This window comes from Ambystoma mexicanum, chromosome 2p, assembly GCF_040938575.1.
Source record: "Ambystoma mexicanum isolate Mex_15411 chromosome 2p, UKY_AmexF1_1, whole genome shotgun sequence".
Taxonomy (NCBI): domain Eukaryota; kingdom Metazoa; phylum Chordata; class Amphibia; order Caudata; family Ambystomatidae; genus Ambystoma; species Ambystoma mexicanum.
Genome location: NC_090923.1, coordinates 781550403 through 781577167, shown reverse-complemented (window position 1 = coordinate 781577167; position 26765 = coordinate 781550403). Strand labels below are relative to the sequence as shown.

At 44.2% G+C, this 26765-nt stretch overlaps 1 protein-coding gene across 1 annotated transcript in view; it reads right to left on the bottom strand.

Annotated features, from left to right (window-relative positions):
- Positions 1 to 26765, bottom strand: part of LOC138567794 (cytochrome P450 2F2-like) — an 832705-nt gene that overhangs the window by 512861 nt on the left and 293079 nt on the right. Inside the window, exon 4 of the mRNA XM_069646284.1 lies at positions 26456 to 26616. Coding sequence (XP_069502385.1) covers positions 26456 to 26616 — 161 coding nt within the window. The remainder of the gene's footprint in view (positions 1 to 26455; positions 26617 to 26765) is intronic.

Below are 26765 nucleotides of genomic sequence, written 5' to 3'. Positions count from 1 at the left end.
AGAATGGCTGTGTGCCTAGTGTATTTTCATGTGTCAGGGTGGAATGTGGGGTGAAAAACAGAAGCAGTCCATGGAAATGTACTTGGACCCCACGAAAAAATGGCAAACAGAAATAGATGAAAACACATTGCATTTTTATCTAAATTAAGAAAAATGCAAGCCAAATGTCACTCCAGAGACAAATACCAAAAAACACATTTCAACCCTTTCTGAAACACACATAGGAGATGGGCAGCCATGGATCCATGTAAATGGGCATTCTGAAATGATAGAAGCCACTTTAGCACTCAAATATATGAAAGACATTTCATTAATGAAAAAGTACTCCAGCAGATAATTGACAGGCAGGAGATCCCAAAACTCAGAATAAAGAATCAACACATGTTTGGTCTGTATAATCCAGAGTCAAGGCAAAGAATTGCAGGAAGATGCATGTTAAAGATTACAATTGGTCCTAAGAGTTCCATCAAAATGTGATGATCGTGAGTGAGACACACAACAAATTTTACTTGGGAAAGTACATCATGCACAGAATGTATATGGTTTTAGACTTTCTAAATCAAAAGGTTTGGTCCAGATTAGGAAGGGCTGCACCTGAATTTGACGTCAAAAGGCAAGCTTATCACTGCATGCAGATGGCACCATATGAAGTTGAATTGCAGGTGAAAAAGGATATTACTAATTCTACTAAAGTCTGATGCATTTATATGTTTAAATGAATCTGTGCGGCAGCAAGGGTTAGAATGCAAATATACACCACTGATCGAGATTGGGGATGGAACCATTAAAATTCTGGTGGACAATAAAGGGTGCCAGGACATTCATTGAGAAGAGAATTCTCTTTTTCCAGCATATTGAAATGGAAGTCAGTATTCAAAATATTTAAGTGTGTCGACTCTCCAAATTGATACAGCTACATGGCTAGATGAAAGTACAGAGGTTCCTCTGTTGGAGGACTTGCCAGAGTTCTCTAAAATGAGCACATTCAGGCTGCAGACGCTTGCACAAATGAAGAAGAAAAGGACCAATTGAGAAAAATATTTTCTGAGCTGATGTACGTTTCCCTTTTTCTTTCCACTCTTTTGCTCTCTCCTGATCTAAACCCTGTTTGAAATTGACTTTGGACGGTGGGACCTGCAATCACAGTTTTTCTCTGTGATGGCCAGTGCTCTTCTGACAGGAATTGTCAGCATTACGAAGGAGCAGTTCAAGTTGGGGTGCAGTGATAGATAACCCGTGTTAAACGTGGGGCAGCCACATTAAGGCCGGACAGTGCAGCCAGTGGAGGGTTGCAGGCTTAGTGAACTTTTGGTCTGGCTCATTGCACCTAACAATTGACTTTTGTAGCTGCAACATACAATCAACCATGTGCAGCGGATCAAAGTAGCAGAAAGTGTTATTCCGTGTCCACCAGTCTCACTTCGTAATAAAGGGGGAACACTTACTACAATCAAACCTCAAACATTTAAAATACTTGAGAGGTTAACAGGCGATTGTCATGATGACACTGCGCAGTGGTACTATGATGGATGATCCACGAATTCAAGAATGTTTGTTTCAACTACTCCAACGACTTTAATCCCCTACTTAGAACTGTAGCAACCTAGGCCATTGGGTCAAGAGGTGATCACATGTGCTCAGGTGCACATGTCTGATTCCTCTCAAACAAAGTATCATAGAATGGTGAAGCCAAGTGGTCCAAGGAACTTCCAGCATTTCTTGCTAATGGAAATGGACTTTACAGTTATGGCTACAAACATCAAGAAAGCAATCAAGGAGTATTTTCACAAAAGGAGACTTCAGAGTTTGGGGGACTTGAAGCTAGGCTCTCCAGATGCCAGGAATTCATCCTTAAGACCAGATCTGGACATAGACATGGATCACGATAACAAGGGATGGCACTTTCCCAAGGAACTGAACCATCACCGATTCAGTTAGATACAAGGCAAAACATCTCATTTGAATTGATTTCTTCGGATCAAGCGCAACTTGGCATGCAGAATTTAAGCTTAGCAGTTGGGGAACTGCAAGAAAAAAATCTGGGGGTCTCTACCTGACGCTAAAGCCAATGAAGCAACTTTGGCAGCCCTCAATTTTATTCTAAATTCACTGGTTAATGTACTTGAGTTATTGAAGGGGGATACTCATACTCATTCGTAGATACTGTTGAAATGACCAAAGAAATGGAACTATGTGAATCTCAATGGTGTGCCTCAAGAACACATTAAATATTTCAATAATACCAACTCTCAGCCTTGAATGAGGAAATGGCAAAACAAACCCATGAAACAAATACGCTAAGGCAGATGGTGCTGGAATTAAAATCAGGTGAACAAGAGACACTAGTTCTGGCCAAAGAACATTTAGACCTTGCCACGAGAATAAAATGAGCCTAGCCAAGAATGTGGATTGGCAGGGAGGGAGAGGATGCAAGTAAACAGCTTTGATGATACTCTTCTCTCTGAGTCAGTCCTAGAGGAAGTTTGGAGAATGGGCTTGTGGTGGAAAGTGAGACACTGGATATCTCTATAACACCAAGCTCTAGTAAAACCACCCTGAAACAATCGATAATGACATTTTAGAGACACTATGCAAAGAGCCCAAGGGTCATGTGTCTGAAGAACTTCAAAATAACTAAGGTAACGATTGGGATGCTGTTAGGTAAAGTTTTCCAGAATGGCTAAATTCCCTTACCTACTGAGTCCCTCAGCAGTTTGCTGGATTTCTATGATTTCTTTTTTTCACCTGGTAAGAGTGTGAGCCTTTTTTCCCACTCTTACATGCGTGTTGCTGTGTGTTTAACATATTTGTGTTTATAGACTGTGGAGCCTTACCTACTCGATATGCATCATCTTTTTACTGTGTGTCACATAGCACATTTAGTGCAGTGACACAGGGTTGTCCTTTCAGGCTTCCCACTTTAAACTCCATTTTCTGGGACTGACTACTGTCTCCCTGAACATGTAAGGTTGCCTTTGACATTATTAGTCTTTTTAAATTCACAGACCCAGTACAAACTATCTTACATAGATTACTGGAAAGGGTTAATAGTTATCCCTTTTTGTCTGTCTCTCATGGAACATTATTTCGTTCCACTTTCTTTAAGATTTGGCTGGTGGCAGTGGTATCTACAATATTTTTCCTATCGCGGTCTATGAAAATAGCTTTGGTACTGTTTTAGGCTATGTTAGTAGCCTCAAACTTATATCCCCAGCACCTCATTTATTTTTATTTGGTTCCGGCTGGGTTTATTCACCATTTCTTTTTTTAGAGGTCTTTCTCGTGTTAGACACTGCGGGCAAACCTGGTTTGGTTCCTTTGTTCACCGTCCTTTGGTGGGCTTCTGCACAGAAGCCCTCCTTAGGCGCCTGAGAGTCTGGGTAGACAGGATGTGAGGGAGAGGTTTTAGGACCCCTGCACAGGGTTCCCTTGGAAACACAAGTCACACTCTTGTTTGTTCGGCTAAGTGACTGTCCTGCCAGGACATCCACCCTGCTGTGTGATTGACAGCCAGTCTGTGTGAATGGGGGAAAACTGCATAAAAAGCAGGTATCTGGGACTTGGAAGTCAGAGTCGCCACTTAGAGAGAACCGAAGAGAAGCTAAAGGAAGAGGACCACTACCACAACCAAACCTCCCGGTGAAGCCCTGCTGCGGGCCCGAATCACCAAACTTCAACGACAGAGAAGATCTGCAAGGAATCTTCTTCCCTTGAGCTGGTGGGACCAACCAGTTCTCCAAACACCAAACAAGGCCTCCCTCCCCTGGTCGAATTTGCTGTGCACAGCTGCGGTGAACTGGATAGCCAGGAGGACCGGACCCTGTTTGGATTTTAACGAGTGCACCTTTTATTTGTTGCTCTGCTCTACTGTTTTCTTCCCTGGACAGTGCAGGACCCTCCAGTCTTCCTTCTTCATGTCAGTCCGACAGTCGCTTCAGGAACCATGAGCCTGCAGGACCTGCCAGGAACTTCTGCCTCAGCTACAGCATTCTTCTTCTTCTAAGGTACTGTTCAAACCGGGTTGTTAGTTCCGTCCGACTGCGGTGAAAGTGTTTTAAATCTTTCGTCAATCCAAGTGCTTGTCCTTCTCTACTCTTTTAAGTAAATTTTCTTCCGACCAACTTAGTTTCAAACTCTTGGCAAAGACTTAACCGTGAACTACTGTGAACTGTGTGATCCTCTGCAAAGACTCTGAACCATTAACATTGGCCCAGGCCTATTGATTTGAATCTTCATTGTATCAAGCCTTTTCTTGATTGCCCTGCTTACTAAGTTGTTGGTGCTGCTTAATTTTTGCATAACCTTGTCTTTCCCTCCCTTTTTAAATTGCTGGAATGCCATTTTGCTCACACTTCATTTTGAGCTTAACTTGTCCAGAATTGATTGGGTGTTGTGTAGTATATTAAGATTGTGATTTTCCTGCTGCTTTACTTATTGAACTGTTTTACAAATGAATGTGTAAATAAATGTATGTTCTTTTACTCAGAAACGCTGTGTCAATGTTTGTTTGAACCATAGTCATTGCTGTCCTTTGTGTAACCTCTGATACTGCTCACTTTACCCTTGAAATAAGTCTGCTCAGCCATCGCTACCACTTTACCGTGTAGTACAGGCTTGTACCAAAGGTGAAATTGTACTTACACTTGTAGTCTTAATTGTGTGTGGTGTTCCCAAAGGGTACTGCAAATGATTCTGCCTGTTTGGACCTGTTCGAACCAGGAGTACCCAGGGCCCAACCCCCTGCTCAGACAGCAGGTAAGCATGCACCAACATGTATTTGCTCCCTCTGTCCCCTCAGGCCATCCCCACCACCTATGGTTCCACTGTGATGTTCCCTGTGCCCCCACCATTCTCGCAAACAGGTGTTGCATGTTTTGCTTGATTCTTCTACCCTGCTCCCCCCTCACCCACCACAAGCCTACTTCTTCAGGAGCCTGTCCTTATAAATTCTGGTTTCACCATAACCGTCTTGTAGCCAATGCTGGATTTGACTTTTATGGACTTCATTCATTCACAGCGCGTCACCCTTTCTCAACTCTCATGCTGGACTTCTTTTGCATCTTGTACTCACGGTGGCCCTGAATCATGCTGTTACCATCTTCATCTTGTATCCAGGCTTGCAACATTATGTGTTACTATTGACATCTGCAATTGTATTCACTCTCCCCTCTTGCTTCTCCACTCTTCTGACTGCTAACTCTCTGTTCTCTGATCCTTTCCCATCTCCCTTTTCCTATCTCCTCTCCTTACTTTCTTCTATGCACATGTCTCTGGACCTAGTATGATAGCAACCTCGTCTGCCTCCTCCCCCTTCCCTTACTGTTTTTTTCTTACCCAGCCCCCTCCAGCACTATTTGAAATACATGAAGCTTTCTTTTTTCCTTTTAATGACACATTTGGACACATTGATGTACACTATCAGGTATGTAATTGATCCTTTTTGTGCATGTATGGAACAAATTGACATTTGGCCTCATTACGACCCAGGCGGTAAGGGGTTAGCGGCAGCGTTAACAGCGCCGACCCTTACCGCCTGATTACGAGGTCCCTTAGCGCCATGGAGGTTTTAACACCCGCTTTTAGCGGGTGTTAAAATCCATGGCGCTAAGGGACCATGGAGTTAATTACGCCACCGTAATTTACGGTGGCGTAATTAACGCCTTCCCCACTCCCATTATGCCCTATGGGGCAAAAATGGGAATGGGGAAGGGTAAATGGGGATTGGGGACTTACCGCCCCGCCAAGGTCGGAATGGGGCGGTAAGTCCGCCAACCACCATGGCGTAAACGTAGTTTACGCCATGGTGGTAAAGTCACGGCCCAGGCGGTAACTTACCGCCTGGGTCGTAATTGTTTATCTACTATCCAATCTGGAAATTAAACTGTATGTTGGCCAGTTATGAATTGGCATATTTTGTACTGCCCTGAAGAACGTTATTTACCGAAATGCATTGGCATAAGTACAAGAAATATTAGCCATGACATTTGCCTGGCCTCAGCGAATATGAAGAAATAATATTCAATGAAAAAATATAGAGGAATGTGAATAAACATTTCCTTTTGTGATAACTTCAAGGAATGGCATTTTGAAATTCTTGATTTTCGAAAACCATACATTCATAACTATTTATTTGAGCAGCCCAGTTTGGGCAAAATGAGAGCACCAGTTTTAATAGGGCGGATTCACTCTATTTTTCTTTTTCTGAAAAGTACCCAGATTCACATTACCTTTCTTTGGACTCTCCTCCTTTCCCCTCCCTGGGACCTTCCCTTTTTCTGGAAAATCTAATACTGGACGAGCTGAGAACCTTTCCAAGCCCTCCTGAGAGAGCAAATCGGAAAATGCCGGATTGGTCTAGCCCCTGTCTTAGATTTCAGTCCCACCTCAGCTACTACAGTTGTATGTGAGAAGGGAAACTTAACAAATTCTATATCATCTGAGCAAAAGAAATACAAGCCTGGGATTCTCTTCAAGAAAAACAGAATAGTTCTATTCAGTGATCTATGAGTGGCTGACCGTTTCACACATTTGGGCCATAACCTAGGTACAACAAAGGGAGCTGTTTCTTCCATGGCAACTGATTGCTTCTGCTTAGGTGATAATGAGACCTCTCTTCTCATGTCGGTCCGATAGCACAGCGAGTAGAGCGCTCGCTTTGACATCTGGGCAGAGCCTGCTGACACAGGATTGAATCCCAGCAGGGCCAAACTCAGCCTTTCATCCTTCCGAAGTCGATAAATCAGCACCACATACCCTGGGTAATTAAGCAGTGCTCAGATACCCAAGGGTTAGTAGTGCTATATAAATGCTAATTATAATTAATTATTATGTCTCCTTGGGGGTCATTTGCCTCTGCATTGTCCTTCACTTTCCAAAGTTTTTTTTACAGGAGACACTCTCAGGTCCCATTGGCTGGCGATTTCCATCTCTTTGTATTTCATGTTACTCAGCCACTGATTTGTTGTCAGTCTCTGAGTGTGTCACCTTCACAGGTATTTGACCCCAACAGAAAATGGGGGCCAATCCTAAGGGCTTTTTTGACTGCTGCGTTTGTTTCGATTCATCCCCTTTTCCTGTTATCTTCTTTGTTTTCCCACAATTAAAAATAGTAGCCTATTTGATTGTGTCTTTTGGTGTCTTTGGCTCCAGCAAGCAATAGTTTATTCTTCTCATGTGAGTCCTCTTCTTTCCTTATTGCTTGAAATGCAGACATTCCTTATGTTGTTTCCGTATCCCGATATTTCTTCAGTCTGCATCTGTTAGATATGATATGATATGATAGTTTATTTATATAGTGCCTATACACAATGGGCCTCATTACAGGGAAGGCGGTAATGGTTAACGGCCACCGTTAATGGTAACGGTGGCCGTTAACCATTACCGCCTTGCTACGAGGTCCCTTAGCGGGTTGGTTTTTTAACGCCTGCTTTTTGCAGGCGTTAAAAACCAACCCGCTAAGGGACCTCGGAGCTAATTACGGCACCGCAAAATTGCGGTGCCGTAATTAGCGCCTTCCCCATTCCCATAGAGCCCTATGGGGCAGAAATGGGAATGGGGAAGGGCAATGGCGGAAGGGGGATTTACCGCCCCACCAACCTTGGAATGGGGCGGTAAATCCCCTTTCCACCAAGGCGGTGCCGGTAATTTACCGGCATGGTCCAGGGTGCTAATAGCACCCTGGACCACCGCCTTCCGTGTAATGAGGCCCAATGTGTTTCAAAGTGCTTCAAGGCAAGCGAGGGAACAAGGGAAAATACAATGACATTCTTACAGGCCATGTACAGTCAGGATGTGAAATTCACTATCATACTCGGCCTGACGACATTCCAGATAGTGCAAGACCTAAGAAATAGATAAGGAATGGTAGAGCTGGAGAAAATCAAGAGGTGAGGGAGAGGGGTGCAGAAAGGTACGGGAGGAACAAAACGAGCAACTATTGTACTAGGCGTGGCAACATTTCAAATAGTGCTGGAGGGGGGTGGGAGCACCAGTTTTAATAGGGTGGATTCACTCTATTTTTCTTTTTCTGTGTGTTTGGTGGTCCTGATGCCATATGACCTTTTTCTACTGGTAGTTCCAGGTCAAAGCAACCAAAGCAATTTTGTACTATTTTACAAGAGCAAAAAGAATTTAAAACTATTTGACGTAGTGCCCACCTACACCCTGTAATCTGGGTACTATTGACACAACAAAGCCTAAGGGAGGGATAGTACTCCAAGAGAACCAGCAGAACAAAAGTCCTCACAATGCTCCAGTAGATCCTGGCATAAGTTCTCCAGAGTCTGGCAGTAGGAAGGGAGTCTCTTTAGTTGGTACAAGTGGCATTTTGTGAGCTGGAACACACAGGGCTCAACTTCATTCAAATTGAATGAGGGAGGTTGTATTTGATACCGATTTCATTTTCCTGCAAGAGACATGGCTAGTAAATCCCTTCTATGTAGAAGGGTTCAAAATATTACACCAGCCAGCATCAAGGCAGGGAAGAGGAAGGTCATGGGGGGGGGGGGACTCACCATAGCATTCAAGTCTTCTTTAATCTGGAATGTACAGGAATTAACTGCCTCGCAGAAGGGAATTCTTGCAGGAAAGCAGTCTTTGAAATCAAAAGATGGTTTCAAACAACTAATAGAAATCAACATCTACTGGAACCCTGCCTGTACCAAGCTCACAATTTTCCTTGAGTCATTAGCTACTTTGCTGACCGGCATAAATTTAGATTTCCCAGGTATTCGAATAATAACGGCCGGAGACTTTAACACTCAATGTGTAACAATGCCAGTAGCTCGAGAGGCGTTAAAAGAGAAGAGCACATCCCAGTTGGGTAGAAGATGGCAAGCCTTGTATGCTGAGTGGGATATGAAAATGCTTAATGGCTCCCTCGAAGGGGATATCGCGGCTTCAGTAACATGGAGTAGGGGTAAATACTCCTCGACTCTAGACTATATTCTGCTCTCTTCACAGATCTTTGGATTTGCACGCAACTGGAGATTAAAGAGGGGGGTACGAGTGATCACAAGGTAGCGGCAGTAATGTCTTGTAAATTTACAAAGAAAGTCATCTATCTAAAACAACAACTCACATTAAACAATGGTAATAACTGTTTTGTGAAATATAAGAGTATGGGTAGACGCCTGAATGATAAATTAGTAGATTATCAGAGGAATACATCAAAAAGGGAATGGAGGGACAATTGTAGTCCTTTAATTTTCCATGATTTCCTGTGGTCCTTTGATCGACCAGACACTAGCAAAGAGAGGGTGCACCATCACTCATTCGATGAAGTAATGTAAGGGAAAAAAAGAGAAATGTGACACACTCTTAGGGCCCTGAAGTTAACTACTTTATCAAGAGATCAATATGCAAAGAAGGCTCATAAAATCAGATGAGCCTATAAAAACTGTTCCCGTCAATATCAGGCATCGCACCTTCAGAAGGATAGTGAGAGAATAATCATGGTACTCAATGTAAACAACTCTTGTAATTTCTGGGCAATCGCCGATGGGGATGAAAATGCTCTAAATCGGGACTTAATAAATTCAGTAGTGGAAGTAGACTGGAAAGAGTACCTGACGTCCCAATAACAAAGGCAACAGGGCTCCTTTAGCTATAACATCCCAGATGTCATTTGGGATTGGATTTTGAAGAGAGTGATGTAAGGGAACTAATAAACAAGGCATCATCTTCTCGGGCGGCGGGCCAGATGGCCTGACATATCAAGTACTCAAAGGTAGCATACATTTATGGGGGAAGGTCCTAATCCAGTTGTTCAAAGAAATGTTGATTAATAGAATAGTCCTCAAGTCCTGGACAACCTCGATTGCCGTTCCCATATTCAAAAAGGGCAAGCAGACATCTGCAGCAAATTATCGCCCTATAGCCCTTTTGGACGTGGAAAGTAAATTGTTTGCGGGTCTAGTGCTTGGGGAGTTACAGAAATGGGCAAATCATAATCACACAATCTCCAAATTCCAAACCAGTTTCCGGAAAGGCCTCTCCACATCACTGAATGTGACTATAATAGCAACCTTAATGGAGAAGTCAGGTACTAAGGGGGTGGGGGAATCTATTGGTGCCTGCATTAATTTGTCTAAGGCATTTGATCTATTGACAGAGATCACCTTTGGGCTTAGTTGGACATTTGGGATACCAAAACCATTAGTCTCTATTCTGATCACTCTGTATAGAGATAGAGATAATACGGTGCAATAAGATTAGATGGTGTAGGTTCTCTCTCCGATTACATCAAGGTAGAAAGAGGAGTCAGGCAGGGATGCTTGGTTGCACCTTTCCTTTTCAACTTATACCTGGCAGACAGGGGAAGGAAGTTGGAAGCCTCCACATTGGTAAGCCCTAGGGTAGGTGACAGTGCTATTAGATGCCTTATATACGCGGACGATATTGTACTTGTGGATATGACTGAAGTAGGCCTGCAGCGATTGTTGCATTCTCTGGAGGACTATATTAAGAAAAATAATCTCCTAGTGAATCAAAGTAAATCAAGTTGCCTTTAAGAGTTGAGGTAAATAGGGAAACCAAATGTATTTGGTCACTGGAAGGACAAGTTATTCCGGTGGTCAAGGAGGTCATCTATTTGGGTTTTCCCCTGTACGCGATGCGAGTTTGGCTCAAAGTAGCAAGGAACCTCTTAGGAAAAACATCTCAATTATCTGGCCAAAAGACCAAAATTAAGAGGAAGCATTGTAAATTCTCAAATGTATCTCTTTTCAGATATTAAACAGCAAAGGTCATCCCAAGACTTTTATATGGGCTGCAGGCGAAACCACTGGTTTGGGATTCAATTGGCAGCTTCTGCAGGGATCCATATGGAAAAGGTTTCTGGGTCTTCCCAGAGCCTCCCAATAGTAAGCCTCAGGGTAGGAGCTGGGGCTCAAATCCTTAAAGGTACAAGTAACCTGGAAGCTAATTTCACTGTAGCGACAGATAAGGGCCCCTCAGTGAGACTCCCTCTTTGAAGACCTCCAAACTCATTTTGACCAGCGAAGGTCACCCCGCTTATGCACACTCCAGAGATTGGTGCTAGGTGCCCTCATGGACTGTAATAGTAATGTGGAGACTCTCATTACTAATTTAGACAAGACCAAAGGGGCCCTTATGCAGATGGATTGGATCTACACATAGACAAAATGTGGAAACTCACATTGGCCAGCTCACTTTCTCCTTATGATAAAAAAAGGGGCTGTTAGGTAGAATCATATGCAATAACCTTGGGAACACCATACACAAATAAGACTACAAGTGACAGTACAAATGCACCTTTGGTACACGCCTGTAAAGTGATAGCGATGGCTGAGCAGCCAGATTTATCTCAAGAGTAAAGTGAGCAGTAACAATAGTTACACAAAGGGCAACTATTACTATGGTTCAAACAAAGACTGACTCAAGGTTTCTGAGTAAAAGAATATACATTTATTTAAACATCAGTTGTAAAACAATTCACTAAGTGAAACAGAAGAAAAATCAAACTCTTAATATACTACACAATACCTGATGAATTCTGGACAAGTTAAGCTCAAAATGAAGTGTGAGCAAAATGGCACTCCAGCAATTTGAAAGGGAGGGAAAGACAAGGTTATACAAAATTAAGCAGCACCAACAAGTACGTAAGCAAGGAAATCCAGAAAAGGCTTGCTACAATGAGGATTCAAATCAATAAGCCTGGGCCAATGTTAATGGTGCAAAGTCTTTGCAGAGGATGACACAGTTCAGTGTAGTTTGTGGTTAAGTCTTTGCCAAGAGTTTGAAAAGAAGTTGGTCAGAACAAAAGTTACTTAAAAGAGTAGAGAAGGACAAGCCATCAGATTGGCGAAAGATTTCAAGCACTTACACCGCGGTCGGACGGAACAAACAACCAGGTTAGAACAGTACCTTAAATGAAGAAAACGGCTGTAGCTGAGGCAGATGTTCCTGGCAGATCCTGCAGGCTCACGGTTCCTGAAGCGACTGTCGGACTGACATGAAGTAGGAAGATTGGAGGGTCCAGCATTGCCCATGGAAGAAACCAGCAGCAGAGCAAAGCAACGAATAAAAGGTGCGCTCCCTAAATCACAAACAGGGTCCGGTCCTCCTGGCTATCCGGTTCACTGCAGCTTTGCACAGCAAATTTGACCAGTGGAGGGATGCCTTGCTTGGTGTTTGGTGAATTGGTTGGTCCCACCAGCTCAAGGGAAGAAGATTCCTTGCAGATCTTCTCTGTCGTCGAAGTTTGGAGATTCGGACTTGCAGCAGGGCTTCACCGGGAGGTTCAGTCGTGGTAGTGGTCCTCTTCTTTCAGCTTCTCTTCCCTTCTCTCGATCCAGTGGCGACTCTGCCTTCCAAGCCCCAGAGACCTGCTTTTTATGCAGTTTTTCCCCATTCACCCAGCCTGGCTGTCAATCACGCAGCAGGGTGGCTGTTCTGGCGCGACAGTCACCACAGCCAATCATACAGAGTGCGAGAAGGGTCTCCAAGGAGACCCTGTGCAGGGAGTCTCAGACCCCTCCCTCACATCCTGTCCCGCTCAGACATTCAGGTGCTTAAGGAGGGCTTCTGTGCAGAAGCCTGCCAAAGGACGGCGAACAAAGGAACCAAACCTGGTTTGACGTGCAGAGTAAAATACGAGAAACACCTTTACAAAAAGAAAATGGCGAGTAAACCCAGACGGAACCAAATAAAAGTAAATGGGGTCCAGCATATTTATGTTTGAGGCTGCTAACATAGCCTGAAACAATAACAAGGCTATTGACATAGACCATGGTAGGAAAAATGGGGTAGATACCACTGCCACCAGCCACAAAAGGGGAACGAAATAATGTTCCATGAGAGACAGACAAAAAGGGATAACTAGTAACCCTTTCCAGTACTCTATGGAAGATAGTTTGTACTGGGTCTGTGAATTTAAAAAGACTAATAAAGTCAATGGCAACTTTACATGTTCTGGGAGACAGTAGTCTGTACCAGAAATTTGAGTTTAAAATGGGAAGTCTGAAAAAGACAACCCTGTTTCACTGCACTAAATGTGCTGTGTAACACACAGTAAAAAGATGATGCCTTTGGAGTAGGTGAGGCTCCACAGTCTATGAGCACAAAAATGTTCAACACATACAACAAAACACATGTAAGAGTGCGAAAAAAGGCTCACACTCTTACCAGGTGAAAAAAGTAAATCCTAGAAATCCAGCAAAGCTGCTGAGGGACTCAGTAGGTAAGGGAAATTAGCTATTCTGGAGAATTCTCCCTAACACTCGCCCCCCACCCCAGATTAAGGGACAGGAGCATTTAATCCACTCCTGGATGAATCTCTTCACTCTAGTCAGTTATAAACATCCTAGAGAGACCATCAGCATTTTGGTGGTGACATCCTGACCTGTGCTCAATGGTGAAATGAAACCCTTGCAGGCAGATTTGACCATTTTAGTAGTTTTCATTTGTAAAGTATATGACCTACAAACCTGTAGTGGTACATATCTCTTTTTTAATGTATTGGGGATCTGATCTAACAGTCCCTCAGAAGTTGTAACAACCTCTGAACCTACAATAGGCTTTTTCAAGGGGTCCTTAGAAAGGAATCCCTTAGATCTAGAGGGGCCTCCAGGGTCCTCACCACCTCTCTCACAAGAGCAGGTTGGGTCTCAGGTATCTTGGTTGGAGAGGCTGTGGTCAAGCAAGGTACATGCTGTCACTTCCTCTGAGATCTGACCTTACCTATTTTAGAAGTTTCTCTCATGTCCCGTGCCATCTTGCCTATGATCCCTAGGAAGACTTGGAAGTTGCCCTGGCACCTTGCGCAACACCATTTCAGAATAAACTATATCTCCCAGCATTCCGGGAAAAAGGGAGGTCACATGATTTGCCGTCAACGTCTGCATCCCTCTGCATCATTATATGCAGCTCTGGGACACTGCTTGAATGCTCCTTAACAATTGATTTTCAGGTTGTTAAGTCGCATTCTTGTAACTCTGTTTTCCTGTTATCCGAATCCTGTTTACCGTTTTTGAATACGTTTTTGTGGATTACCCTTCACTGTTCCTAATGCTCAGTTCCCTCCGCTTCTACTGGTTACCGGTACTTGGCGATTCCAAACGGACTGTGTTTTCGCCTAATCCTAGATTGGTTTATCATTGCTTCCTCAAACTTGTTATCAGCCGAACACTGCTGGGCTCTGCTGTATGTTGCAACTCGCCCCACACTCTCTGGGAGTACAGCCTGCAGTGTTCGGAGGCTAAGGTTTTGCTAACCGCATGCAAACTTTTTGTCCTGAGCTTTCTTTTCCTTTTACTGCTGGTATCTGTTTTTGGGAAACGCTGCACCGCTTTCAATTCCTTCATTCCCACTAAGCAAATTTTCTTCCAAGTGACATCGGGACGCTCTGCTGACTCGTTACTTGGTCACTCCCTGGATTTCACATTACCTTGCTTTTGAAACACTCTTTGGACGCTTTGCTGAGGATTCTTGACCTTCACAAGGACACTCCTTTGGGATTCCTTTTTGGGACGCTCTCCTGTTTACCTGGGATTTGAACACTGGCTAGTTAGCCGCGCCCTTGTGCCGCCCGGGTTAGCTAGTTTGAGACTTTTGGCCTTCCTGGGAACTGTGGAACTCTCACCCATTTGCTGCATCCTTCACTTCTGGAATTTAGTAGGTTTCCCGTTTCTTTCTCCATCACTGCAGGTAAGAGTGGGGTTGCTGAGGTCGGTGCGGCTCAGAGACACTGGTTGAAACCTTTATTTATGGTATTTGTACTTTTGTGTTTTTTCCTTAGCTCTGTTGCTGCTCCTGACTTTTCACCCAAAAGCTCGGCCTGTCAGGTGTTTCTAGTCCTGCAAGCTGTGCTCTTGGGGGGAAGGTTTATTTTGTCAACGGTCTACTGTAGATGCACCTATCTTCGGATTAAGAAGTAGTTCAGCAGTGATTCCTCTACTAGATCATGACAGATTAAGGAGCCTTATCTTTTTTTGCCTATCGGTATGGAAACCAGGGCTGATTCCATGCTTATGCAAGCATTCGCTGCTTTGCTCACCGATATGGCATCTTCACATGCGACACACCATCAACAGATGGATGTCCTACAGAGCTTTGTGCACCCTCTACCTCCTGATGAGGAGTTTGGAGATGCTGCAGCTGCCGCACCCCCTCCGGTTCAACCTACTCCTCCCCCTGCGCCTGTGGTTCTTCCCGGGCCTTTTCCATTGGCTCCCCCGCAGCTTTTTTTGGGTGACCCCAAGTCTTACCGGACATTTATCAATCAATGTCGCAGGCATTTTTTGTGTCGCCCATTGGCCTTTCCTGATGCTACTACGAAGGCTGCTTTTGTTCTATCCCATTTGGGAGGGACAGCAGCAGCCTGGGCCAACCCTTTGTTGGAAGCCGATGACCCTGCATTATATGATTTCGAGGCCCTTCTACAGGCTATGAACTTAGTTTTCGATGCTAGGTATAAGGCCAAGGCTTCGGACTTGGAGTTCTTAACTATCAGCAAGGGTAAGCAAGGACTCTTGCAGTATCTGGCTTGGTTTAATCAGTTGGCTGCAGAAACAACCTGGCCCGAACAAAAGAAAACAGCCGTCATTTACAAAGGACTGTCTGAGGAACTAAAAGACGCTCTGTCCATTGTGCCCTCTATTCCATCAGGATTTCCAGAGTTGATGGAATTAGTCCTGAAAATCGATGCTCGACTGCGACAACATAAGGGTGAGCGCTGAATGCCCGAATTGCATTCTTCCAGACCTGACTCACCTTCCTCCGCCTCGCCAGGAGATCCGGAGCCAATGCAAATCGGGGCTGTGGGAGGTCTGTTGACGAAATTGGAGTCATGTTTCTATTGTGGACAGTCCGGGGATTTCATTTGGTTGTGCCCCAAGAGACCCCAGAAAACGGTGGGAAACGCCATGGCTCGTCCTTGAACTGAACCGGGAGGATGAGTCTGCCTTTGGACTGTTCGGAAGGGACTTCAATGCATATTTACCTATGTATGCATTTTACTGTGACAGATGGGGTATCTTTTTCTTGTCCAGTTATGCTGGACTCTGGCGCAAGCGGCTACTATATGGATATCCACTTTGCTAGGGATCATGGATTGCCCACTTTCTCAAAGTCTACACCGGAGGAGGTACACGCTGTGGACGGATCATGCTTGGTATCAGGACAGGTGACCAAGAATAATGATTCTGTTCTTATGTCCACAGAGGAGGGACATTCCGAATGGATTACTTTTGACCTGATCTCCACGCGGCAGTTTGGGGTGATTCTTGGGCTTTCCTGGTTGCAATTACATAATCCTGTCATTGACTGGGTGAAACAAACAGTCCGATTTTCTTCGGAACTTCGTCTGCAATTTTGTTCTGAAACCAACTTTTCACCTTGTTTAGCCTTAGTGGCCAATGTTCCTTCGATTAGTGCCACGCTTCAGGTTTCTACTTCTGCATTGCTTTTGCAATACGTGGGCTATGCTGATGTTTTTGACAAGGGGTTGTCAGAAAAGCTCCCTCCTCATCGCAGTTACGATTGCCCTATTGACTTGGTGCCTGGAGCAATCGTTCTGCATGGCCGCATTTACTCTCTGGCCCAAAAAGAGGAGGAACATTTGCGTGAATATGTGGATAAGGCTCTACATTTAGGTCACATTCGACCATCCCGGTCTCCTGCAGCCTCTCCTATATTTTTTGTTCCTAACAAAGAGGGGGATCTATGCCCATGTGTGGATTATAGAGCCCTTAATAAAATCACGATTAAGAACCAGTACCCTTTGCCTCTTATTTCGGAATTGTTAGATAGGGTTTCCTCTTCCACTATCTTTACAAAGCTTGATTTAAGAGGTGCATATAATCTGGTAAGGGTTAGGCATGGTGACGAATGGAAGACCGCTTTTAAAACCAAGTTTGGCCTTTATGAATATTTTGTAATGCCTTTTGAGCTATGTAACGCCCCGGCTACCTTCCAACACTTTGTCAATTATATTTTTTGGGATATGTTGGATTTATATGTCGTAATCTATCTAGACGACATCCTGATATTTTCTGACACCCTTCAACATCATTTGCAACATGTTATCTCTGTCCTACAATGCCTCCGGGAGCACTCGATTTTCGCTAAACTAGAAAAGTGCATTTTCCATGCTCCTTCAGTGGAATTTCTTGGTTTTCGGATATCCACAGAAGGGGTACACATGTGCTCTTCCAAGGTGCAGGCAGTACTGGATTGGCCTGTTCCAACTTCGGTGAAGGCATTGCAATACTTCTTTGGTTTCTCAAACTTTTACAGACGGTTCATCTCCTCCTTTTCGGAAATTGTGGCCCCCCTTTCTCGTCTCACTAGCCCCTCTGTCCCTTTCTGTTGGGATCATCGGACCCAAGCGGATTTTCAGACCTTAAAGAAGGCCTTCACATCTGCCCCGGTCCTGCAACATCCCAATCCTTCTCTTCCCTTTATTGTGGAAGCCGATGCATCTGCCATTGCGGTGGGGGCCATCCTTTCACAGATGTGTCCTGCCACGTGACAACTACATCCAGTGGCTTGTTATTCCCGGTCTTTGTCATCAGCTGAATGTAACTATACCATCATGGAAAGGGAATTATTGGCAATCTGAGCCGCTTTCAAAGAATGGAGGCATCATCTTCTGGGTGCCCGGCACCCGGTTATTGTCTAAACGGATCATCGCAACCTGCAGGCGTTATCACATGCTAAGTGCACCAACGCCCGACAGATTCGTTGGCATTTATTTTTCACTTTTTTCAATTTCACTGTCACCTATCGTCGGCGTCCATTACATGGTAAAGCTGATGCACTATCTCGCATTGAGGTTGATCTGGACACACCAAAACCAAAACCACCCATCCTACCTATGGGGTCAGTGGTGTGTGTTTGTTCCGTTTCCCCCTCACTGTTGGACTGCCTAAAGAAATGGGCCAATGATCATGTTCTTTCTCTTGAAAGTCTAGGGGTCAGGCTTGTTTCGGGTCTTCCCTATGTGAAAGATAGTTTGCATCTGCCTGATATTCATACCAGAGGTATGGCCTTAAAATGGTCACATGATGCACGATTAGCTGCACACCCAGGTCAATCAAAAACATACCACTTGTTACATCGCTGGTGTTGGTGGCCATGTATGAAAAATGATGTCAACCAGTATATTTCCCAGTGTGCGGTTTGCATGCAGTGTAAAAAACCATCTGGTAAGCCATTCGGTCTGATGAGAATGCCTCTTCCTCCGTACCCATGGCACACCGTAACTCTTGACTTCATAGTTGAGTTACCAGTAATCAAGAACATGTCAACCATCCTGGTTGTTGTTGATGTCTTCACAAAGATGGCACGCTTCATCCCCTGATAATGTATTCCTTCTGCCACTCATTTAGCATCCTTATTTTTTGATCATGTGGTACGTTTTTTTGGACTCCCTACGGTGATGATCTCCGATCGTGGCTCACAATTCACGTCACGTTGTTGGCAGGCCTTGACTCGGTTGTTAGGTGTTGATGCACGTCTTTCTTCAGCATACCATCCTGAGACTGATGAGAAAATGGAGCACACCAACGCTAGGTTGGAACAATACCTCTGTTGTCTATGCCTGCAACATCAGGCGAACTGGCTCTCAGTACTTGCTGCGGCCAAATTTGCCTACAACAATTCGAGAAATTCTCCTATAGATTGTTCAACATTTTAAGCGCTATACGGTCAACACCCTCGCTCTTTCCGCCTGTATTGCCCTCTTTGGAAAGGGTTCCTGCAGCTCAAGATTTACGGGGCACTTTAGTGTCGGTTTGCAAATCGGTCTCTCAACACCTGTTCACGGCCCAATCATGGGCGAAAAGTTCAGGCCGGTAAACACCACTCTCCTGTATTCCATGTGTCCCTGCTCTGTCCTTATACTCCTGGGACTCGTCTTCCAACTGCCCCTGCTCCTGTTTCTGTACAGGGTGAAGATGAGTACGAGGTTAAGGCTATTTTGGATACCTGTCTTTGCCGGGGCAGGATGTTCTAACTGGTGGACTGGAAGTGATACGGCCCGGAGGAAAGATCTTGGGAACCTGCCTATCATTTGCATACCCCTCGCCTATTGCATCAGTTTTGGCAGCTCCGTTCTCGGAGTCCGCGGGGTGGCCGCTCTTTGCGGGGGGTTACTGTCATTCCCCGTGCCTTCTTGCCTATGATCCATAGGAAGACTTGGAAGTTGCCCTGGCGCCTTGCACAACGCCATTTCAGAATAATCTACATCTCCCAGCATTCCGGGACAAAGAGAGGTCACGTTATTTGCCGGCAACATGTGCGTCCCTCTGCATCATTATATGCAGCTCTGGGACACCGCTTGAGTGCTCCTTAACAAGTGCTTTTCAGGTTGTTAAGTCGCATTCTTGTTACTCTGCTTTCCTGTTATCCGACTCCTGTTTGCCGTTTTTTACTATGTTTTTGTGGATTACCCTTCATTGTTCCTGACGCTCTGTTCCCTCCCACTTCTACTGCTTACCTGGTTACCGGAACTGGGCACTTCCAAATGGACTGTGTTTTCGCCTACTCCTAGATTGGATTATCATTGCTTCCTCGAACTTGTTATCAGCCAAACACCACTGGGCTCTGCTGTATGTTTCAAATCGCCCCACACTCTCTGGAGTACAGCCTGCGGTGTTCGGAGACTACGGTTTTGCTAACCGCTTGCAAACTTTTTGTCCTAAGGTTTCTTTTCCTTTTACTGCTGGTATCTGTTTGGGAAACGCTTCACCGCTTTCAATTCCTTCATCCCCACTAAGCAACTTTTCTTCCAAGTGACATTGGGATGCTCTGCTGACTCGTTACCTGGTCACTCCCTGGATTTCACATTACCTTGCTTTTGAAACACTCTTTGGACACTCTGCTGAGGATTCTTGACCTTCACAAGGACACTCCTTTGGGATTGCTTTTTGGGACGCTCTCTGTTTACCTGGGATTTGAACACTGGCTAGTTAGTCGCGCCCTCATGCCGCCCGGGTTAGCTAGTTTGAGACTTTTGGCCTTCCTGGGAACTGTGGAAATCTCACCCATTTGCTGCATCCTGCACTTCTGGAATTCAGTAGGTTTCAGATTTGCCTGGGTTAGAGGTCAACTTAGTAACACCAGGGCTTGCAGTGGGGTTCTCGGTAGAGGTACCCACAGGCTCAGAGTGGTCTCTTCAGGTTGTCTCTCCAGCCAATTTGGTTTTGTTCTGTTTTCTCTCACTAGAAGGCCTGGGGGTACTTGATACTACTCCTAGAGCTTGTAAATCATTCCCCAACATAACTCTCCCAGGCACCTCATTCTGGACAATGACAGGAATATTCACTGTCATATTATTACACTGAAAGAGAGATGGTAGAACTAGAACCAACTGGACAGGGCCTCCACAGAATTTAGTGGGACCTCTGGGTGCCTTAGCAACATCCTCAGGCTTGAAAAAGCTTTCATCCACTACTGTTCTGCTGGCCCCAGTTTCTCTCCTGGCAGGAGTATCCTGGCCATTGACAAGAACACTGTCCATATAATACCCGCTAGAGTTTTCTGGAATGGAGTTGTACACACTTATATTCTGTTTCTTACCCAGACCCATGGATTCTAAGGATACAGTGGCCTGAAGACCCAAGGTGCTTCAGCAAATAGTTGAAAGTGGGCAAGAGCCATTTGTAATTCTTCCTCTGGGGATAAGGCTAAGGAGGCAGTGCTGATCCCTGCGGGTTTACCCTTGCGGCTGGGATCTCCTTTCACATGGTCAGTTTACCCACAAACATAGTATTTACCAAATGCTCTCTGGAATGGGAGTATCTGCTGACCTCCCTCTGGTTAGGCACCAGAGGATTCACTAGCCCTATTTGGTTTCCCATGTGTCTTACTCTGGTTATGTTTGGGGCCCTCTTCTGGATTGGAGGTATTAGAATTTTCCTTGTTATCTTTCTTTGGCTGCTTTCCATCATCCTTCTTCTGAGTTGTCCCAGAATTATTGGGAGTAGCCCTGTTGGCAACCCACAAGTCAGCAGCCTTAGCTAACTTCTTTGGATCTATCTCCTTAGAATCAGCCAAGTGCTGTCTGAGCTCAGGAGAGCAGGCATCATAAATTGCCTCCAACATAACAAGATTTCTCATACCTTCATAAGTGTTAACTCTGTAACCCTAACCCAACCATCTACGTTGTTCAAACATTCACATACCCAGGTAGCCCAAGGGGTACCATCATGCTTTTTGCAGGTCCTAAACCTCTTAAAGTACTGGCAAGGGGTCTTCACAAATCTAGCAATTAAAGCTAGCTTCACACTCTTTTAATCCATCCTATCCACCTCCCCCAACTCCATCACAACATCAGATGCAACAGTGGGTAGCCAGAGAAGAGCAATGGAAACAACTGATTCCCTGTATTGTCTTGAATCCCATGGTTATACACAAACATTCCCAACCAATTCAAAATATCAAGCTTAGCCTCATACATACCATCTTTTTTTTAAGCATACAGGGTCTCTTAGGACTGGAAGACCTAGGACACTCTGGGAGAGAAGCATTTTCAATAGACAAGTTTTTCATTTCTAGTGCATGGTTGAACTCCATTTCTCTGAGCTTAAGTTCTTGATGCTTTTGTTCAGTTTGAGCATTAATACGTTTGAATTCCAATTCAAGCCTCATCTTTTCTAGAGCAATTAATTCAGGACCGAGTGTAGGACCTGATGGGGTCCCAGTGGACAAAGGCTGAGGTTGCTGAGCAAGCAGAGGAGCAATAGGGCTTACATTATGAGACACATCTGCCTCATCTAGATCATCAATAATATCTGAAACATTATAATCCTCATTATTTTCCACATTTGCTGGAGGGTTGGGTATTTGAGACCCACACTCCAGACTTTGTTTCTCTAACAACCTTTCAATTAATTTGGACTTTTTGCCTTTACCAGAGAGATTCTGTTCTCTACACAGATTTTTCAGATAATCAACAGTGTAACTAAGGAGGGTCTCCTAACTGTAGCTTTCCATATCAGGCATTATTAAATTGCTTTTTAGTGATGTTTAGCCTTGTGGTTAGTTGAGCCAAGGTAATAGCTGCACTCTAAGTGTAATCACTATACTTTATTCTCACCACTGTACACCAGTGTTAGGCAGAATCATATACAGTACCCTTTGGGAACACCACACACAATTAAGACTACAAGTGTAAGTACAAATTCACCTTTGGTACAAGCCTGTACTACACAGTAAAGTGGTAGTGATGGCTGAGCAGCCAGACTTATCTCAACAGTAAAGTGAGCAATATCAGAAGTTACACAAAGGACAGCAATTGGTATGGTTCAAACAAACACTGACTCAAGGTTTCTGCATAAAAGAATATACATTTATTTACACCATCAGTTATAAAACAGTTCACTGATATAAAACAGCAAAAAATCACAATCTTAATATACTACACAACACCCAATCAATTCTGGTCAAGTTAAGCTTAAAATGAAGTGTGAGCAAAATAGCACTCCAGTAATTTTAGAAGGGTGGGAAAGACAAGGTTATTCAAAATCAAGCAGCACCAACAAGTAAGAGGCAGGGCAATCTAGAAAAGGCTTACTACAACTAGGATTCAAATCAATAGGCCTGGGCCAATGTTAATGGTTTAGAGTCTTTGCAGAGGATCCCACAGTTCAGAGTAGTTTGCAGTTAAGTATTTGCCAGAGTTTAAAACGTAGTTGGTCGAAAGAAAAGTTATTTAAAAGAGTAGAGAAGGACAAGCCCTCAGGTTAGCGAAAGATTTAAAACACTTTCACTGTGGTCGGACAGAACAAATGACTGGATTTGAACAGTACCTTAGTAGAAGAAGAATGCAGGAGCTTAGGCAAAAGTTCCTGGCCATTCCTGCAGGCTCACGATTCCTGAAGTGACCGTCAGACTGACAAGAAGGAGGAAGACTGGAGGGTCCTGCACTGCCCAGGGAAGAAACCAACAGCAGAGCAAAGCGACAAAAAAAGGTGCGCTCCTTAAAACCCAAACAGGGTCTAGTCCTCCTGGCTATCCGGTTCACTGCAGCGATACAGAGCAAATTCGACCAGGGGAGGGAGGCCTTGCTTGGCATTTGGCGAACTGGTTGGTTCCACCAGCTCAAGGGGAGAGGATTCTTTGCAGATCTTCCCTGTCGTTGAATTTTCATGAAATTCAGACCCGCAGCGGGGCTTCACCAGGAGGTTCAGTCGTTGCATTAGTCTTCTTCCTTCAGCTTCTCTTTGGTTCTCTCGATCCAGTGGCGACTCTGCCTTCAAAGTCCCAGAGACTTGCTTTTTATGCAGTTTTCTCCCAATCACACAGCCTGGCTGTCAATCACGCAGCATGGTGGTTGTCCTGGTAGGACAGCCACCTAGCCAATCAAACTACAGTGTGACTTGGGTCTCGTGCAGGGGGCCTCAAACCCCTCCCTGATATTCTGTCCATCGAGAGATTCAGGTGCCTACGAGGGCTTCTGTGCAGAAGCCCGCCAAAGGACGGCGGACAAAGGAACCAAACATGGTTTGGCACACAGAGTAAAACATGAGAAAGACCTTGACAACAAGAAATGGCGAATAAACACAACCAGAACCAAATTAAATAAAAAGGGTTCCAGCGGATTAAAGTTTGAGGCTACCAACATAGCCTCTAACAGTATCAAGGCTATTTTCATAGTTTGCGGTAGGAAGAAAATGCTAGATACCACTGCCACCAGCCAAGTCTTAGAGAAAGGGGAATGACATAATGTTCCATGAGAGACAGACAAAAAGGGATAACTATTTACCCTTTCCAGTACTCTATGGAAGATACTTTGTACTGGGTCTGTAAATTTAAAAAGACTAGTAAAGTCAATGGCAACTTTACATGTTTTGGGAGACAGTAGTCAGTCCCAGAAAATGGAGTTCAAAGTGGGAAGTCTAAAAAGACAACCCTGTGTCACTGCACTAAAGGTGCTGTGTGGCACACAGTAAAAAGATGATGCCTATGTAGTAGGTGAAACTCCATAATCCATGAGCACAAAATGTACAACACACAGCAAAAACACATGTAAGAGTGGGAAAATTGGCTCACACTCTTACCAGGTGAAACAAATAAATCCTAGAAATCCAGCAAAGCTGCTGAGGGATTCAGTAGGTAAGTGAAATTAGCCATTCTGGAGAATTCTCCCTAATAACATGTACTAGATGGGAAATGTACTGTAGTGGAAAGCATCTAGGCGCTTGCGTTAACCTACTGAGCTAACTATGCTGTATATTTAGGCCCATGGCTTGTTGTGCAAATATAAAGCTTATTCGAAGGGTGTAGAAAAATGCTGCTCAGCAGAGCCTCATAGTCTGAGTGAGCCTGCTTGTGCTTGTGAGGGGGTAACTACAAAAAGCACTTCAGATCATAAACATCCAGTTCTTGAAAGAGACTCTGAGTGAGCCTGCTTGTGCTTGTGAGGGGGTAACTACAAAAAGCACTTCAGATCATAAACATCCAGTTCTTGAAAGAGACTCTGCACAGACATTAGCAGCCCGGCACTGCCTTCTGCGGAAATGGCTTGACCTCGTAGACAGGTGCACTGATAAGGTGGGAATTCAGGGGAGCTTCCCAAAACAAAGTAAAGGGAGCTGAGGGCCAAGGAGGGTGGACATTTCTTCTCAATGACATGTTTTGGTGCACAGAAGGGTCTGTCGAGACGATTCTCAAAAATCCAGTACATCACATTGATTGACAAGCAGGCCATAATAAGAAGCCCTTACCTGAGCAAGGGCGGACGGACTCTTCCTGGGCTTTTTGTACCGTGCACACACAAAGCAGCGGCTGAAATACCAGCCAGCACTGAAAGGCAGAGGCTCTTGCTGTCACATCCCATCTCCGTGTAGGCTGCCGGGGCTATGCCAGTCCCAGAGAGAGAGAGAGAGACGCCAGGCACAAGGGCGGCGTGGGTCATAGGTGTGACCAGATTGTGTCAACATCAGCGATTACTAGGAGCGTAAGAATATTGCATTTCATCTGTAACTGATAACCTGTATTGGTTAGCTTGCACTTTAATCCCATTTTATTGAAAACTGCTGCTTGGATATATTTGGTTTATTAGCAAATAAATGCAAGTGTAAAATCTTCTTGTGAGTGGGTTTCTTCCAGACTGCGTAGATTGTGCCTCACATAGTTTTGAGCTTGTGAGGGGGTCGTAAAGGGTTATATTTCAATCAGGGCTGGTCCCAGGGTGAGCAAATACCCTTTCCAATACATGTACGGGGTTCAGGAACAGAGAGCACATGATTAAAAGTGTTTATTGTTCAGGATGAAATTTCATTTGACTGGCTTGCACTTAACATAAACACTAATATAAATTAACATGCTAACCCCTTCCCAGTAACCTATAACATGTCCTTAATATACATTAATTAAAATTGGTCCTGATGAAATAACTTGAAAATTATTTTGGAAAATGCCCTTCTGCAATGAGGTTTAAGTGTGCAGTTAGGAGTTGTGTGGTTTTCGCAAATATGAAATATGAAGTTCAGTTTGCTAAAGACAAACCCTTGTTGAATCAGGAAGCGAAGGAAAGAAATGTATCTTATTTCTGTCAAACAGTAAAGCCATGTAGGGTTCAGTGGTATGATCTAGATGGAAGGTAGTTTCTTTTGAGTGGTAGCAAGAGGTCATAAAAGGGACTGTGAGTGGGTGTTGGCAGGCAGTAATTTAGAAACATCCTGAGAGAGATATGCTGGGATCCTTGAATGCTGAGACGGGCTGAGGCAGACTGGGATTCTATCCAGAGGGACAGTGATTTGCAGCAAGCTGGCAGGCTTATAGACTAGCTGCTCACTAGGTTTATCTGTGCAACCATGGATTCCCTGCCAAATTGGACCAGAAGTATAGCCGTCAGATCTAGGCAATATACAGTTAAAATTTTCTAATGCTCATGAAGGAATCTCAAATCGCGTTTCCGGCCAATTTTCTTGTTCCCAAGGTCAGATGGTAAGATTGCATACAGCCAATTCTATTAATGTGTGGACACACTCCAACGTAAAACCTTTTGGATTCTTATGTACGAGTAGTTTGTATCGCAGAATATAATTGTCTGAAGAACTTTGAATTTTAACTTTACATAATTAACTTTACATAAAATTAAAGACTTGTAAACAAGCATGTTGTGTTTTTTATTGCATGACTGCATTTTATTAGCACATAGAATGAGGTTCAAAAGGTGCTAGGCTTATTTTACCATAGGTGATAATTCATTTGACCACATGTGGTAATATCTGAAGTAGGTTTTTCCCAGTAAGTGAGTTTACTGAGTGTACCAAGTCCAGTATCTCGTCTAGAGAGTAACCCGGGTAGCAAAAGTACATTTGTTAGATTATATTCTGAGGAGAGTTTTACCACTATAAAAGGGAATCCACCAACAAACTATCATAAGAGATATTTTACCACAATAAGATACCACTATTTACCACAATAATAAAATACCACAAAATTAGGTGTAACGCCTCCAGAAAATATATCTAACCGAACTCACCGTCCCCCAAGCGCTGCTCATAATCTGGAAACAATCTTGTACACAATGAACAATCTCTTCAAAATCTTTATCATTGTAGTCAAACCTATCCCCAAAGACAATGGAGCTGATGATGTTGGCAAGCGAGCAGCTCATACAGAACTCAGGATCAATCGGGGCAGCTAGAGAGAGCAAGAGGAAAAAGTAGTCAGAAAGATAGACGTGTAGCGGTGACATGACTCACACAGATGCCACTGCTCTGCATCATTGAGGTATGTACAAATATAAGAATTCAAGTTAATATGTAATACCAACAAAGTGCGGCAAGGTG